Source organism: Etheostoma spectabile, chromosome 8, assembly GCF_008692095.1.
Source record: "Etheostoma spectabile isolate EspeVRDwgs_2016 chromosome 8, UIUC_Espe_1.0, whole genome shotgun sequence".
NCBI lineage: Eukaryota > Metazoa > Chordata > Actinopteri > Perciformes > Percidae > Etheostoma > Etheostoma spectabile.
The window spans coordinates 5,902,920-5,915,018 of NC_045740.1; the positions used below are offsets into that span (position 1 = coordinate 5,902,920).

Sequence of the window (12,099 nt, forward strand, 5' to 3'; positions counted from 1 at the left end):
CACATTTGATGCAGCTGCTGTGTAAAACGATGGAGGATACTCTACCTGAAGAGGGTGCCATTTGATCAGTGAGCATCACAAATGCAGTAAATCACGTGGTGACAGATTAAGTGTATCAACTGACCAGTACAACCAGTCGGCTTTAGAGACATATCATCACAGTGTGTGTTTTAAAATAAATGAGCTGCTGACAATACCTTTAACAGTGAAATTCAACTGGCAGAACATCTTAAAATACAAAAGCGAAATCTTAACTAAATACAGAGTGACCATGTCCTCTTCATGTGTCCAACATAAAACCACGCAGATGGAATTTTGAAAAAGCTTGTCTTAAAGGAAAGACAGACAAATAGCAAATAATCTGTCAATTGTTTTAATGGCATACGCAAGTATCTAAATATGAAATTAACATAACTGGAGCTTCTTTCACAGCACAACCACACTGTGTGCATGTGAACTAAACCATATTAAAGTTATTTTTTTAATAAAGATTCCCCAAACAGTATTACCTTGCTGAGCTGAAGTAGAGGGAGTAACACAAAGAGGATATTTCGTAGCAAAAATACTGTAAATTTTGGACCTGCTTGATGACTTGAACGTTATATTATCTTTGAGTGCTGAATTTGACAATGCAGAAAACAAGGTGGTTGATTGCTTCAGGGTCAGTATGCAGTCACATTTCATCATGACAATTTCCTAAGCATTGCTAAGTCACAGAAGGTAAACTTTATCTCAAACACATTCTTGTAGTTGTGTCATTTGTGGTCAACTCCTTTCTATCAGTGCTACAATTAGCCCAAATACTGTTTGATATAAAAGGGGGAAGAGCGAGCCTTTCTCGTTCAGTGTTCATAATCCTAAAAGCTGTTCCACAGATTTGGTTAGTTATATCCTCACAACTTGTTTAATTCAGCTAACTAAATATGCCTATCATCTATGGCAGTCAGTATGAAAATTGCACAAAATTACATACATGTGTTATTTCTTTTTGATACAAGACCAATGTGTTTCTTCTGATATGAAACAGTACCAGACTATCGACAACATGATGAATACAACATTAAGAGAACTTTCAGCTTTACATCATATTTTCTGCAAGATGATTTTATCTACTCTCCGTCTGTTAGGGCTCTAGCCGTGTCAAGGCAAATAAGGCGGTTTTAGAAAAGAGAGAGAGAGAGAAAGAGAGAAAGAGAGAAAAGGTCTCAGACTGACCATTGCAAAACTTGACAGCCAAATCTCCATTTTCAAAATAATTAACTCAATGTTCAAACTCAATGTTCAAAGGTGCAATCCTATCCACAAACAAAAGTCAGTATTGGATAAGATATGTTAAGTGACAATACCAGTGTTGTTTTTAGGTTTTTACAGCTATTTAGTATTGCACTTCCACAAAGTTGGGAGACTTAAGACAGCTCTTTAAAAAATCAGAGTAGCAGACTTTCCATCTCTATATGAATCAAGCTCCAAAAACACAGAATCCAACACTTCCCATAATACTGCCAATATGTAATCCTTTTATCAAATAAGTCTTCATGATAAACAACCTTATTTCAAAAAATAAAGTAGATTTGGCCAAATAAACTAGTGCTGCTAAAAAATTGTTTAGCTGAAAATATTTCAAAATATTTCATTAAATATTAATTTATTAAACTACCTAATATGTTGAAATTGAAAAGAGAGCTGAAGAAACCACATTCTTTTAAGATATATTAGTACTTATCCTGCAGCCTTACGTTAGTTCAAACGTGCAGTATGTGGTTAAGTTTTTATGATTGTGATGTTTTATAATTAAGTTTGTGACAATGGTTCATCTATATTAAGACAGGAAATTAAGGTTTTACAACTTACATATCTGTAACCCCCTAGCTATGTGGTTTAAAGAATATTATAGATCAAAGACAAAACTGACAGAAGGGTGGGACTTTAAAGTCGCAATTACGAATCAGACTTCTATGTCAGCACCACGGATAGCACCATGGATTCATCAATACGGGCTACTGACATTTCAGAGTCATGGACAGTGCCATAGATTTTATCTTGCACAAACCTTAGTCAGATAAAGGATCAATGAGTCAGGCAGACTAAATTAACATATTCAACCAGCAACTCCTCTGTCCCTGAACTCTCTCTCTTTCTATCTCTCTCTGATACTAGGAATGGAGAGGCTGGATAGCAACAAGGGGAATGCATTTTGGTCATTTTGCTAACAAGGGGGACGGCAGCTCCCTCATTTCGCCTCATTGGTATAAGTAAGCCTATCACAATAAAGTTGAGAATGATAGTTTAAAAATGCAACAGTTCGTATCAGTTTTAAAACAATGGATGTACTGAGCATGTGAACAGTTTCTCATTGTGGGAAATTTCAATTTTGGCCCTTGCCATTAAATGTCATAAACCTTAAGAATAAATTGCCTTTTTAACAGTATGTACAGTAAATGACATACAGTGTGAATGATGTAATCCCTTTGTTGTCCATCTAAGATTTCCAAATTTGTGATCAAATAATAAAAAGGCTTATCCATTATCAGTAATACATTCTAATATGAATGATCATGACTTCAATATCTGGCTTGATACTTATTGTTTGAATAAGGCTCTGCTATTTGCTCTCCCATTCTGCAGCTGACAATAAAATTCTTGATCTTTTTCCTGCTCTCATCATCTGCATCTGTTTCAATTTGGTTTTATTTCTTGGAAGTTGAGTCATACAGTCATGTCAACATTTACTAAAATAATTACTTAAATTCAGTTTGACTCATTAGAGGAACTATGACAGAACATTTGTATGGCAGCTTTCCAAACAAGAGAACCTGCCAAGGGACAAAGTTAGGCGATGCCGAAGCCATGTCACACAAATGTCTGTGTTTCTAATATGTCTAAATCTCTTTTTTTTTGTTTTACTTTTTCTCTTCTATGTAATTTTTGGACCAAATATGAACGTTATTTCCATCAACTTTTTTCCAGAGAACAAAAAGGGATTTGAGATTAGATTAGATTGAATGAGATTATATTTACAGTTGAAAGAAATTTAGTTGTTGCATGAACGAATTTCAAACAGATAAGAACAGAATCATTATTGGATATCTGTATGTGATTACAGTAAATATTCAGGTAAAAGGTCACAAGTTAATCAAGGAAGATTATCATTATAACATAATCCAAACATTTTTAATCGTGACAATAGCATTGGAGTGCAATGCTGAATCAATGCTAGTACTCTTCGCTAGTAAATTGCATTCATGTGGTTATACAGTGAGTCCCAGGATTTTTGTAGTTACAGAATGGGAAATATACATAATTTTTTTTAATTTGGCTTGTGATGAGAAGTAGCAGTTTGGTCCCCAAAGTGGCAAAATACATTTTGTTGGGAAAAATAAAGTAGCGGTGCTTGTTCCTCGCTCATTACAACTGCTGATGTGCTTTTGATCAAGGTCTATAACTCCTGACTACTCATGTGCAGCTGCTCAGTGGCCACCACCACATCAGACTGTGGTTGAGCAGGCATCTGCCAGGTGGAAATGTGTGTAACTGGGTGAACTGAGCAGGGCACTCCTGAATAGGCTTCCATTGAAACAACTATGAGTAAATAAAGGTTAAGAACAAATCAGTTGTAGAAGCACCGTGAGGAGCTAACAGTGTGCAGAACTTCTACTGCACCAAACCCCACAGGTCCGTACATGATCTAATGTCCTATAACAAAAACGGAACACTGTTATCTCTATAAGCTATTGTTTTTGGGTCTTTTTGATACGAAAGTGTTGCAAATCTGTAAAAGTTTAATTTATTGGTATATATAGATATTTCATACAAGCACAAGAAATTATTAACATTAAATCAATTGTACATTACTGACCTTATGACTCAACTTATGTTTGACTTGTTATAAGCACTGTGACATAACATCTGTTTTCCAGCTGTACAAGTGTTGGCAAACAAGCAAAAGTGAAGTGTCAAATAAGATTATACTGATTGTAAAATGTAGTTGCTTGAACAAATTGCAAACTGATAAGAACAGCAGAATTGTTGGATATCTGCACGCCATTACAGTAAGTATTCAGGTAAAAGGAAGTAAGTCTGGACTTCTGGTCTCCCATACAACTGTTTTAACCCTCTGAGTCCTAAGGTATTTTTGACCACTTTAATGTCACAATACACATTTTTATTGTTACAGAATGGGAAAGTACATCCTTATATTAATCACAATGGCTTAGGACAAGAAGGTCAACAGATTTATTCCCAAACTCGCAAAATACTATTGGGGAAAATAAAATAGCAGGTGTCCCTCCCTCATTACAGCTGCTGAGCTGCTAAAATGCGAATTCATTTGTTACAGAAGCACAAGAAATCTACAACATAAAGTCCATCGTACATGACGGCAAACTCCAGTTACATCTCTGAGTCAAACCACAAATGAAAACTCACATGATGCATGATTAGACATAACTTGTGAATACAATTCTGTATTTTAATATTACATAAAACTTCCCATACTTGACTGATTGAAATAATTTCAATAATATTAATGATTAGAGAATACAGATCAAGTCAAGTAGAAAACATTTAACAACAAGCAAGCAACAATTTTCTTTCACTCGACATTACATTAAATCCAAACTTCATACATTAGCTCTGTGATTTTGTCATTAACTGCTGCAGTAGCTAGCTCGTATTCTCCAGAGTAAAGTGGCTCATCTTTCCTTCTGTAACCAGGTAGTTTAGTGCTGAGGAAAAGTTAGAAGTTCTCATAGTGATGTAGAAAATGAGCCTGATCCCTTTTGTTCATCCGCTGGCAAGCTTTCTCTACGTTCTTGGTCAGTCCAGGTGGTCCGCAGCTGAATACACCAATTTTGCCCACCTACAGAAAACAGTACAAATTGATAAGTAGGATTGTGTATTAGGCAATGTTTCAGACAAACACGAGTTAGAAGAAGATGGATGAAAGACTGACCTCGGGGTGAACTTCCTGCAGTGAGCTGAAAAAGGAAACCAAGGGCGGCCGGCCGAAGTGAGTGACGGACCGCAGGCCGGTAAAAAGACTGCGGCTACACACCTTCTGAAAGTGGCGCTCACACACATACTGTCCACACATCACAAAGACAAGGGTGAGCGGTCATTATTGGATTTCATTATTATCAAATATGGAACTCTTTAAGGAAATATGCCTTTTGGCCTTCTTCCCGAGAGTTAAATGAGAAGATCAATGACATTCTTAATGCTGAGAGTGGTATCAATCTTCTCATCTAACTCCCAGCATGAAACATCATGTCTCAAAAACGTTAAACTACTCCTGTAATATACAAGGCACGTATTTAGAAGTCAACATTAAGATGAATGTTTGTTAATATTTAGTACCATTTCAGTTGACTTTCTATTTCTACACTTGGAAATGGTGACTGCAGGTCTTACCAGCATGGTGGTGCGAAGGTCAAACTTTTCAGCCACTTGAGTGATGTAAGTGTGGACAGAGACCAGTTCCTGAGTGTCCATCTCCTCCACCTCTCTGATGATGTCTGACACCCACTCAAACTGACGCTGTGTACGTGTCACCCAGATGAAGTACACCTTCAAATAATCAGTAAATGTTAGAGAGAGAGTAGGGAGAAAGAGATTGATAGCTTCTTTCACAAATAAATAATGCTTCAGAGAAGGATTGAAGACCAAATGTATGATAGGTTGTTTGATTTTAAGCAGCACCTTTTTACATTGAATTTTGGACTTGACAGAGGACTTGAACACCAGGTCTTTAAGGATGGAGGTGAACGGGGTGACTCCAATTCCACCTCCCACCAGAACAGACACCTCAAAGTCAGTCCACTCCTGATGGCCCTCACCAAACGGGCCATCCAAGTACAGCTTGATGAAATAAATTATGAATATCAGTGTCATAAAAGCACAAAGAATGGAGAAGCAGATGAAACTAATTACACACACAGAACAATGCTTAAACCTGCCTTTGGATAGGCTCCAAGCTCGAGCAGGCTTTCTTCGGTGTAGAGGTCTCTGAGCTGGCTGGTCCAGGGCCCCACAGCGCGGATGTGCAGGCTCAGGGTTTCTTCGTGCGGGGCTGACGTCAGTGTAAATGGGTGGTACTCATCTGTGCCCAACATCAGGCATGCAATACGAACCCACTGGCCTGAACGGTACACAAAGCCCTGTGGTCGCTTGAATTCCAGATGTGTTACACCTACAGGTAGGACAGCCAAGGAAAGTATGAACTTGAATGTGCTAGAAGTGCAGTTAGCAAAAACTAAAATAAGAAGAGACAGAGAATAACAAAACATTTTAAAGAATTGCTAAGTGTTACCTGAAGGAAGCAGCTCAGCTCTGACTACCGGGATCTCCTGCTTCTTCCTGCTCAAGCTGATCAGTTTGTCCAGCAAGAAGAGCAGTGCGGGTGGAATTAAGTAGATGTAGAAACGGGGCTCTTGGAATAGGGCGAAACTACCATGAACAACTGTCTGTTGACAAAGCCAGTATCACACTAGTCATAAAAACTTCTTCTCATAATGAAAGGCACCTTACTACAGAGTGCATTTGGGGTATTTTTAAAGTCAAAAAGTACTTACTAAAATGTACACAACAATGTAGAGGTAATGTGTGATCCAAAATCCTTGAAAGCTGATACGACGGAAATAGTGTGAGGCAAAAACGTACATAAATGCAAAAGTAAAAAGAAGCAAGACACCAGTCACTCCTAGGAAAAAGACCAAAAAGAGCAAAAACAGAATTATTGCATAATATAACAAGCCGTCTATGTAGCACTGAAGGTCTAAAATCAGTTTCGTATGTTACCTGGGACAGTTTGAAAGAACCACCAGAACCACTTTAGAGGAAGCTCAGACCTAAAATGAAAACACATTGTAAAGCAGCAAACATTACTCTCCGCAAAGTGTACAAATATTGGCTAAAATCAGGCAGAAATTTCTAACATTACCCGTTGTTGGATAAGACTTTGGGGAACAGACAAGACAGGATGCTGAGGTCACTGATGGAGAAGATGTAGATGTTGACCACATGGCCCAAACTATGAACAACTACAGTCAGAATAAAAATAAGAGTGAGCTCACACTAGTAAAATGTAAACATGTAAAGTTATCAGAACTTAACTTTTCATAATTTCTATCAGCTATCATCACCTCCGGTCTACCGACCTGAAAGGAGGATGGCAGTCATCGCCATGAAGCGATGGAAATCGATGGCAGCGTCGAAGGGGATGTATCGGTTGAGGAATGTCTCTCGGCATAGTGTGATGAGGTTGCGACACACAGTGAGGAGCATGTAGGGAAACAAGAAGGAGATGGCAGCGGCCGAGCCACGGGAGACGATGATACCCACCACTGAAGTCTCGGGGAAACCTGTAGATTCTGACTCCAACCCGTAGTCTGAAAACAATTATTAATCAGTTTAGAAAAGGCTCACGCTGACCAGAAAGGTACAATGCTGAAGGTAAAGAGGGAAGCTGAACAAGGAGAAGAACAATTTCTACTCACAGTAACATCTTTCAAGTGCCACTCCAGCTGCGATGCCGTACACGATGATAAAACAGACGATATGACGGCGATAATTCTCAATGAAACGTTTGAAGTGCTGAATCTTCTGCTGGATCGGGTTCCTTATGTACTGCTCACGCTTGGGCTTCACATAGACATTTGGAGTGATGACACTTGACCTGAAAATATTTCAATCCATGAGACTTTAAAACAGTGGATACTTGTTGTTCTGCCTATCATTTAGCTGTTCAGGTTTTGATCATAATCAGGTCACCCAAAACTACCACTACAGAGGAAGTAGGGTGTGACATTTTTAAATTTGTAATCTGAAACCTTTGTAGTTGGAGAGACTCAAAAACTGTTGCTTTATATGTGCAACTTATATTTTCTAAACATTTTGGTAAACCACAAGCTGCCATGGTTTTCCACACAACCACTCTTTCCTAAACACATAAATACTAGATAAAAATATAATTCAGTAAATGCTATGGGACAAAATAGGAACTAATAATGTGTTTAACTTCTCTATAGCAAGTCTGCTCCATGGTCAGACATCTAATCTTTGTTAGTATTCCTTATCCTTCCTTCAGAAAGTCATTTACTGGAGCAGAAAAATCAAAGAAGAAACAAACTTTTTCCGTCTGCGTATCTCCGGTCCATCTGTCTTGATGTTGCTGCAAACAAAAAATGATTAAGATTGTGAGCTGGGACACAATGGTCACTTGGGATGAAATGACTAAACAAAGCTACAGTGGATCATTGTTCTTATCCATAGTGACAGGCAACAGTTGTTTTATTTGTGATCTGGATGAGGGATTACAGCCTTTTTCTCTGACCTGTTTCCTGGACAGATGAAGGACACCCTCTGGTCTCGACTCAGCCGCTTCTTGCCCTGTTTCTCCATCCCTGCACACACAGCAGACAGATTAATTTTATCAGACAAGGTCAGAGACATGAGGATTTAGAAAAAAGGCTAATCTAAGACAAAACTTTCTCCAACCTTTGACATTGAGTTGGGCAAACTGGAGCTCTTTCTCATGGTCCCGCAGGAGGAAATGGAAGTCCTCCCATGTGATTTTCTCCTTGTCATCAAAGCCTGCGGCTTGCATCATGGCCTTGATGCCGTCCTCTGCCTGGCTCTTTGACAGAGCACCATTGGAGATGTCAATGAAAGATCTGCAGCACATCAATAGGGCAAAGATGAACCATCAGACAGAAATAAAGACTAGGTGCAGTCATTAAAGACAAATGGAAATATCAATCAAACCTGAGCATCCTGGCAAATTCTTCTTTTGATAAGAAACCAGTTCCACCGATGTCGTTCATGGAGAACATCATTTTTGATTTTTCCTCAGGAGACCCTGGTTGAATGCAAACATCATCAATAACATAATGTAGGACTAGACTAACACTGTTTACTGGATCACGAAAACTTTCTTTCAACATGCCATTCATCTAGTCCATTGCTTACTCCTGGCTATCTAGATCTACATAACATCAATCTATAAAACCTGGACTGAAATGGACTTTACTTTATTTCTTATCATGTAATGTTACAGATTGGTTTGGTTTATCCGTAGGTTTGTAGGTTTGTTGATTTGTTTGGGCTGGTAGTTTTTCTACCATCCCAATTTCATTAAACTTGGTTAAAGGGTGTATTGTGAGAGTGTGTTAATTTGAAAAAAAGGCCTTTCCAAATATATGAGCATCTGTTTTGTCATATTAAATTAGTGCTGAAAAATTTAAACGTCACTCAATCTGAATCCAAATCCTCCAACTGCAGTATTTTTAGATGTAATGCATGTTTAGGTGGCCTAGGTGCACAAAACAGCTATAGCATTTTGGAATCATGAATTTTACCTTTCATAAAGATAACCATCACATCAAGAAACTCTTGGAAGGAGAGGTAACCGTTTCCATCTTTATCAGCTAGTGTGAACATGGAGTCTACAAATAAGGAGTCAGACTTGAGACCCAGTGCATCAGCAAACTCAGACGCTGTCAGCTCGCACTGAAGAACCTCTCTGGCTTTCTTGTAGGAAACGGCACTCATGTCCCCAGCGTCACACTTCTCAATTTCCAAGACCTGGGCACCAGAGGGACAGTGAGGGACAGATCATTATTTGTCACCATAGTGTAATGTCACATATGCTAACTGAGGTTACTGAACGTCCATCACAAATGAGGTCACCATCAAAACCAACAATTAGTTCTTTGGGCTGGAGGTCGGACCTAACTCAACCTCAAACAAGTATTGACGACATTTTGTGGCTGAACTTAAAGCTGCTGCCGCTGTAACAGAACGTCGGATGAGGTAAACATCCAGAGGCTGATGGTACCTTAGAGAAAGCATGTCGAATGAAAGTTTCCACAATCGGAGCCCTCTGCTCTTTGGTTAAAGCCTCCTTCAGCAGCTCCCTCTCTCTCATCTCCGTCACTCTTATCTCCTGCCCAACGTCTGTCACCCGCGAGCGCATATGCTTGACAAACGCTGCACGTTTGCTCTCATCATCAAAAAACAGCACCTGGATGTGCAGACAGGAGAAGGAGAAGAAAAACAGGAGTGGAGTAAGATTTAAAAAAAAAAAAAAAGTGATTTAGTTACATTACAGAATGATGCTTGCATCAACGATTGGATGAGTGGAAAAATATGAGTAGAAGAAACTTCACTGAGAAAAGCGAGAAAGCTTGATGTGCTTTAACTGCAATAAATGTAAAATGTGAACACAGAAATCGGTTGTTTATGCTTACACAAGATGTAGCAGCAGCAACATTTTTCAAAACCTCTTTTGTCCTACAGCTTCAATCAGACTGAAGCTGCTTTTTCAGATCAAAAACCTGAAGGTGCAAACTAGAGCTGTTCCGATACCAGTGTGGTTAACGCCTCTGATGATATAAGCTGACGTACGGTAAGTTGCTAGTATTGGTATATATGAGTATGCAAGTCCATGCAGTGACCATGTAACTAAGCCCTAAAAAAGATCTAACTTAAAGTAGTTTATTAATGTTATTTTTCTGTTATGACTGCCATAATGGGTGATGAAAGAAGGTTATTTTGCAATCTCTTTCATCTCTGTATGTTTTTGTTCATGTTTCACAAATTCCGGTATCAGAATTGGTTTCGGGGAGAAGAAAATGGTATGGGAACATCTCTAGTGCAAACCACCCCCTGCTCACCAGGTCATACTCTTTTGATACTTTGAGCAGCAGAGCTTTATGGTGCCGGTCGTTGGAGAGAAGGACGTCTAGGTAGTCCTGGTTGCCCAGATTGATGCAGCGATGAGTGGACCCAGATCTGTCAAAGACCTGCAGCCTCCTCTTCTCATCAACCTCCACGCTGACAGGATGCGAGGGTTCTTTATGGCCCTGCCACTCGAAGGCTGAAGAGCAAAAGCAGAATTAGACCAGGTGCAAGACAGGATTCTGGATGATGAAGAGGACAGGTGTAAAAAACAGAAAATACCAGATTGGTTACACTGTCACCTTTGAATAATTGATTATCAGATGAGTTTAGTTTGTCTAGTATTCTCACAGAATGTAAATCTAGGAAGGTCATTAAAACTTAAATCCATATTTTCAGCTCAGTTTTACAATTGTGTTGCTACTGTATCTATGTGGCATAAACCATACATAACGTTTGCCGCAGGCTGGCGCAGCCATTAATCATAGCTGCTGATAGTCAGCTGATGTTTATTAATGATTGACATTGAGTCAAGTATCAAATCTGACTCATATATATTATGTTTTTACTAACATTAGACATAAGAGAAGTATTAAAAGGATTTTTTTCATCACACAGATTTCGTACCAGTGATTCCAACAGCTGGCTCCTCTGTTCTGTCACCAGCTTTTCTTCTTCTCTGGAACTTCCTATACCTATACTTGCGGAGATACGCCACCATACAGGCCACCAAAAAACTAACTGAAAGTAAAATTATCAACAAAACTGCTGATGAGTGAAATCAGTATTATTGCTGTGACAAAAGAGATGGATTTGTAAGTGTGATACTGACCAACAGGAAAGAGGAACAGAACAATGATAAATATCCCAAAGCCAGCTTTGCTTCCATCAAAGTAATTAAGTTTTGTGGCATTAGTGCAGGGTTGGAGCATAGATGCATTCAGCTGTGTAGGCTGAGGACAAGGGTCACCTAAGGCAACAGAGAGACTGTTTTTTTCAATCCAAGCTTTAAATGTTTTATCAGTGATTCAAATGAAAGCCTTGTTTGTTTATGAATAAAAAATAAAATACAAGTTTTTACCATGCTTCCAGAAAAACACATTATTTTGTATATCAGTGGCTTCTGCATTTGTGACTGCGATAAGGACATCATGAAAGGTCACATTGCGGATCTTTTGGATCTCCTCATGTGTGAACAAACTGGAAGACACCCCAAAGAACACAACTGTAGTAAGAGAATTGGCATATGAGATAAATCACTGGAATGGTAATGTACACTTTTGTTGTTTCATTAATGGTAAATTACAGGTTTGTTGTTCTATTGCTTAAACATTTCACAGTTTCTGCCTTCAGCACAAATGTTCCCAAGTAGAAGATGTGTTAGTGCTCCTTGACCTTGGAATTCCACATGTTGTTAGTCCCTGA

General features: G+C 38.8%; 1 protein-coding gene across 1 annotated transcript in view; it reads right to left on the reverse strand.

The window, feature by feature from the left end:
• Positions 1 to 4,098: 4,098 nt before the first annotated feature.
• The window catches only part of duox (dual oxidase), a 13,603-nt gene continuing 5,602 nt past the window's right edge, over positions 4,099 to 12,099 (reverse strand). The window contains exons 13-33 of the mRNA XM_032523166.1: positions 11,756 to 11,874; positions 11,507 to 11,644; positions 11,302 to 11,415; positions 10,671 to 10,873; positions 9,833 to 10,018; positions 9,354 to 9,579; positions 8,761 to 8,854; positions 8,494 to 8,669; positions 8,330 to 8,399; positions 8,126 to 8,167; positions 7,494 to 7,672; positions 7,155 to 7,385; positions 6,938 to 7,037; positions 6,796 to 6,845; positions 6,570 to 6,697; positions 6,308 to 6,461; positions 5,955 to 6,187; positions 5,698 to 5,856; positions 5,410 to 5,565; positions 4,952 to 5,080; positions 4,099 to 4,858 (exon numbers count right to left, since the gene is read on the reverse strand). Of these exons, the coding sequence (XP_032379057.1) occupies positions 4,736 to 4,858; positions 4,952 to 5,080; positions 5,410 to 5,565; positions 5,698 to 5,856; positions 5,955 to 6,187; positions 6,308 to 6,461; positions 6,570 to 6,697; positions 6,796 to 6,845; positions 6,938 to 7,037; positions 7,155 to 7,385; positions 7,494 to 7,672; positions 8,126 to 8,167; positions 8,330 to 8,399; positions 8,494 to 8,669; positions 8,761 to 8,854; positions 9,354 to 9,579; positions 9,833 to 10,018; positions 10,671 to 10,873; positions 11,302 to 11,415; positions 11,507 to 11,644; positions 11,756 to 11,874 (3,010 nt within the window). The 3' untranslated portion in view covers positions 4,099 to 4,735. The remainder of the gene's footprint in view (positions 4,859 to 4,951; positions 5,081 to 5,409; positions 5,566 to 5,697; positions 5,857 to 5,954; positions 6,188 to 6,307; positions 6,462 to 6,569; positions 6,698 to 6,795; positions 6,846 to 6,937; positions 7,038 to 7,154; positions 7,386 to 7,493; positions 7,673 to 8,125; positions 8,168 to 8,329; positions 8,400 to 8,493; positions 8,670 to 8,760; positions 8,855 to 9,353; positions 9,580 to 9,832; positions 10,019 to 10,670; positions 10,874 to 11,301; positions 11,416 to 11,506; positions 11,645 to 11,755; positions 11,875 to 12,099) is intronic.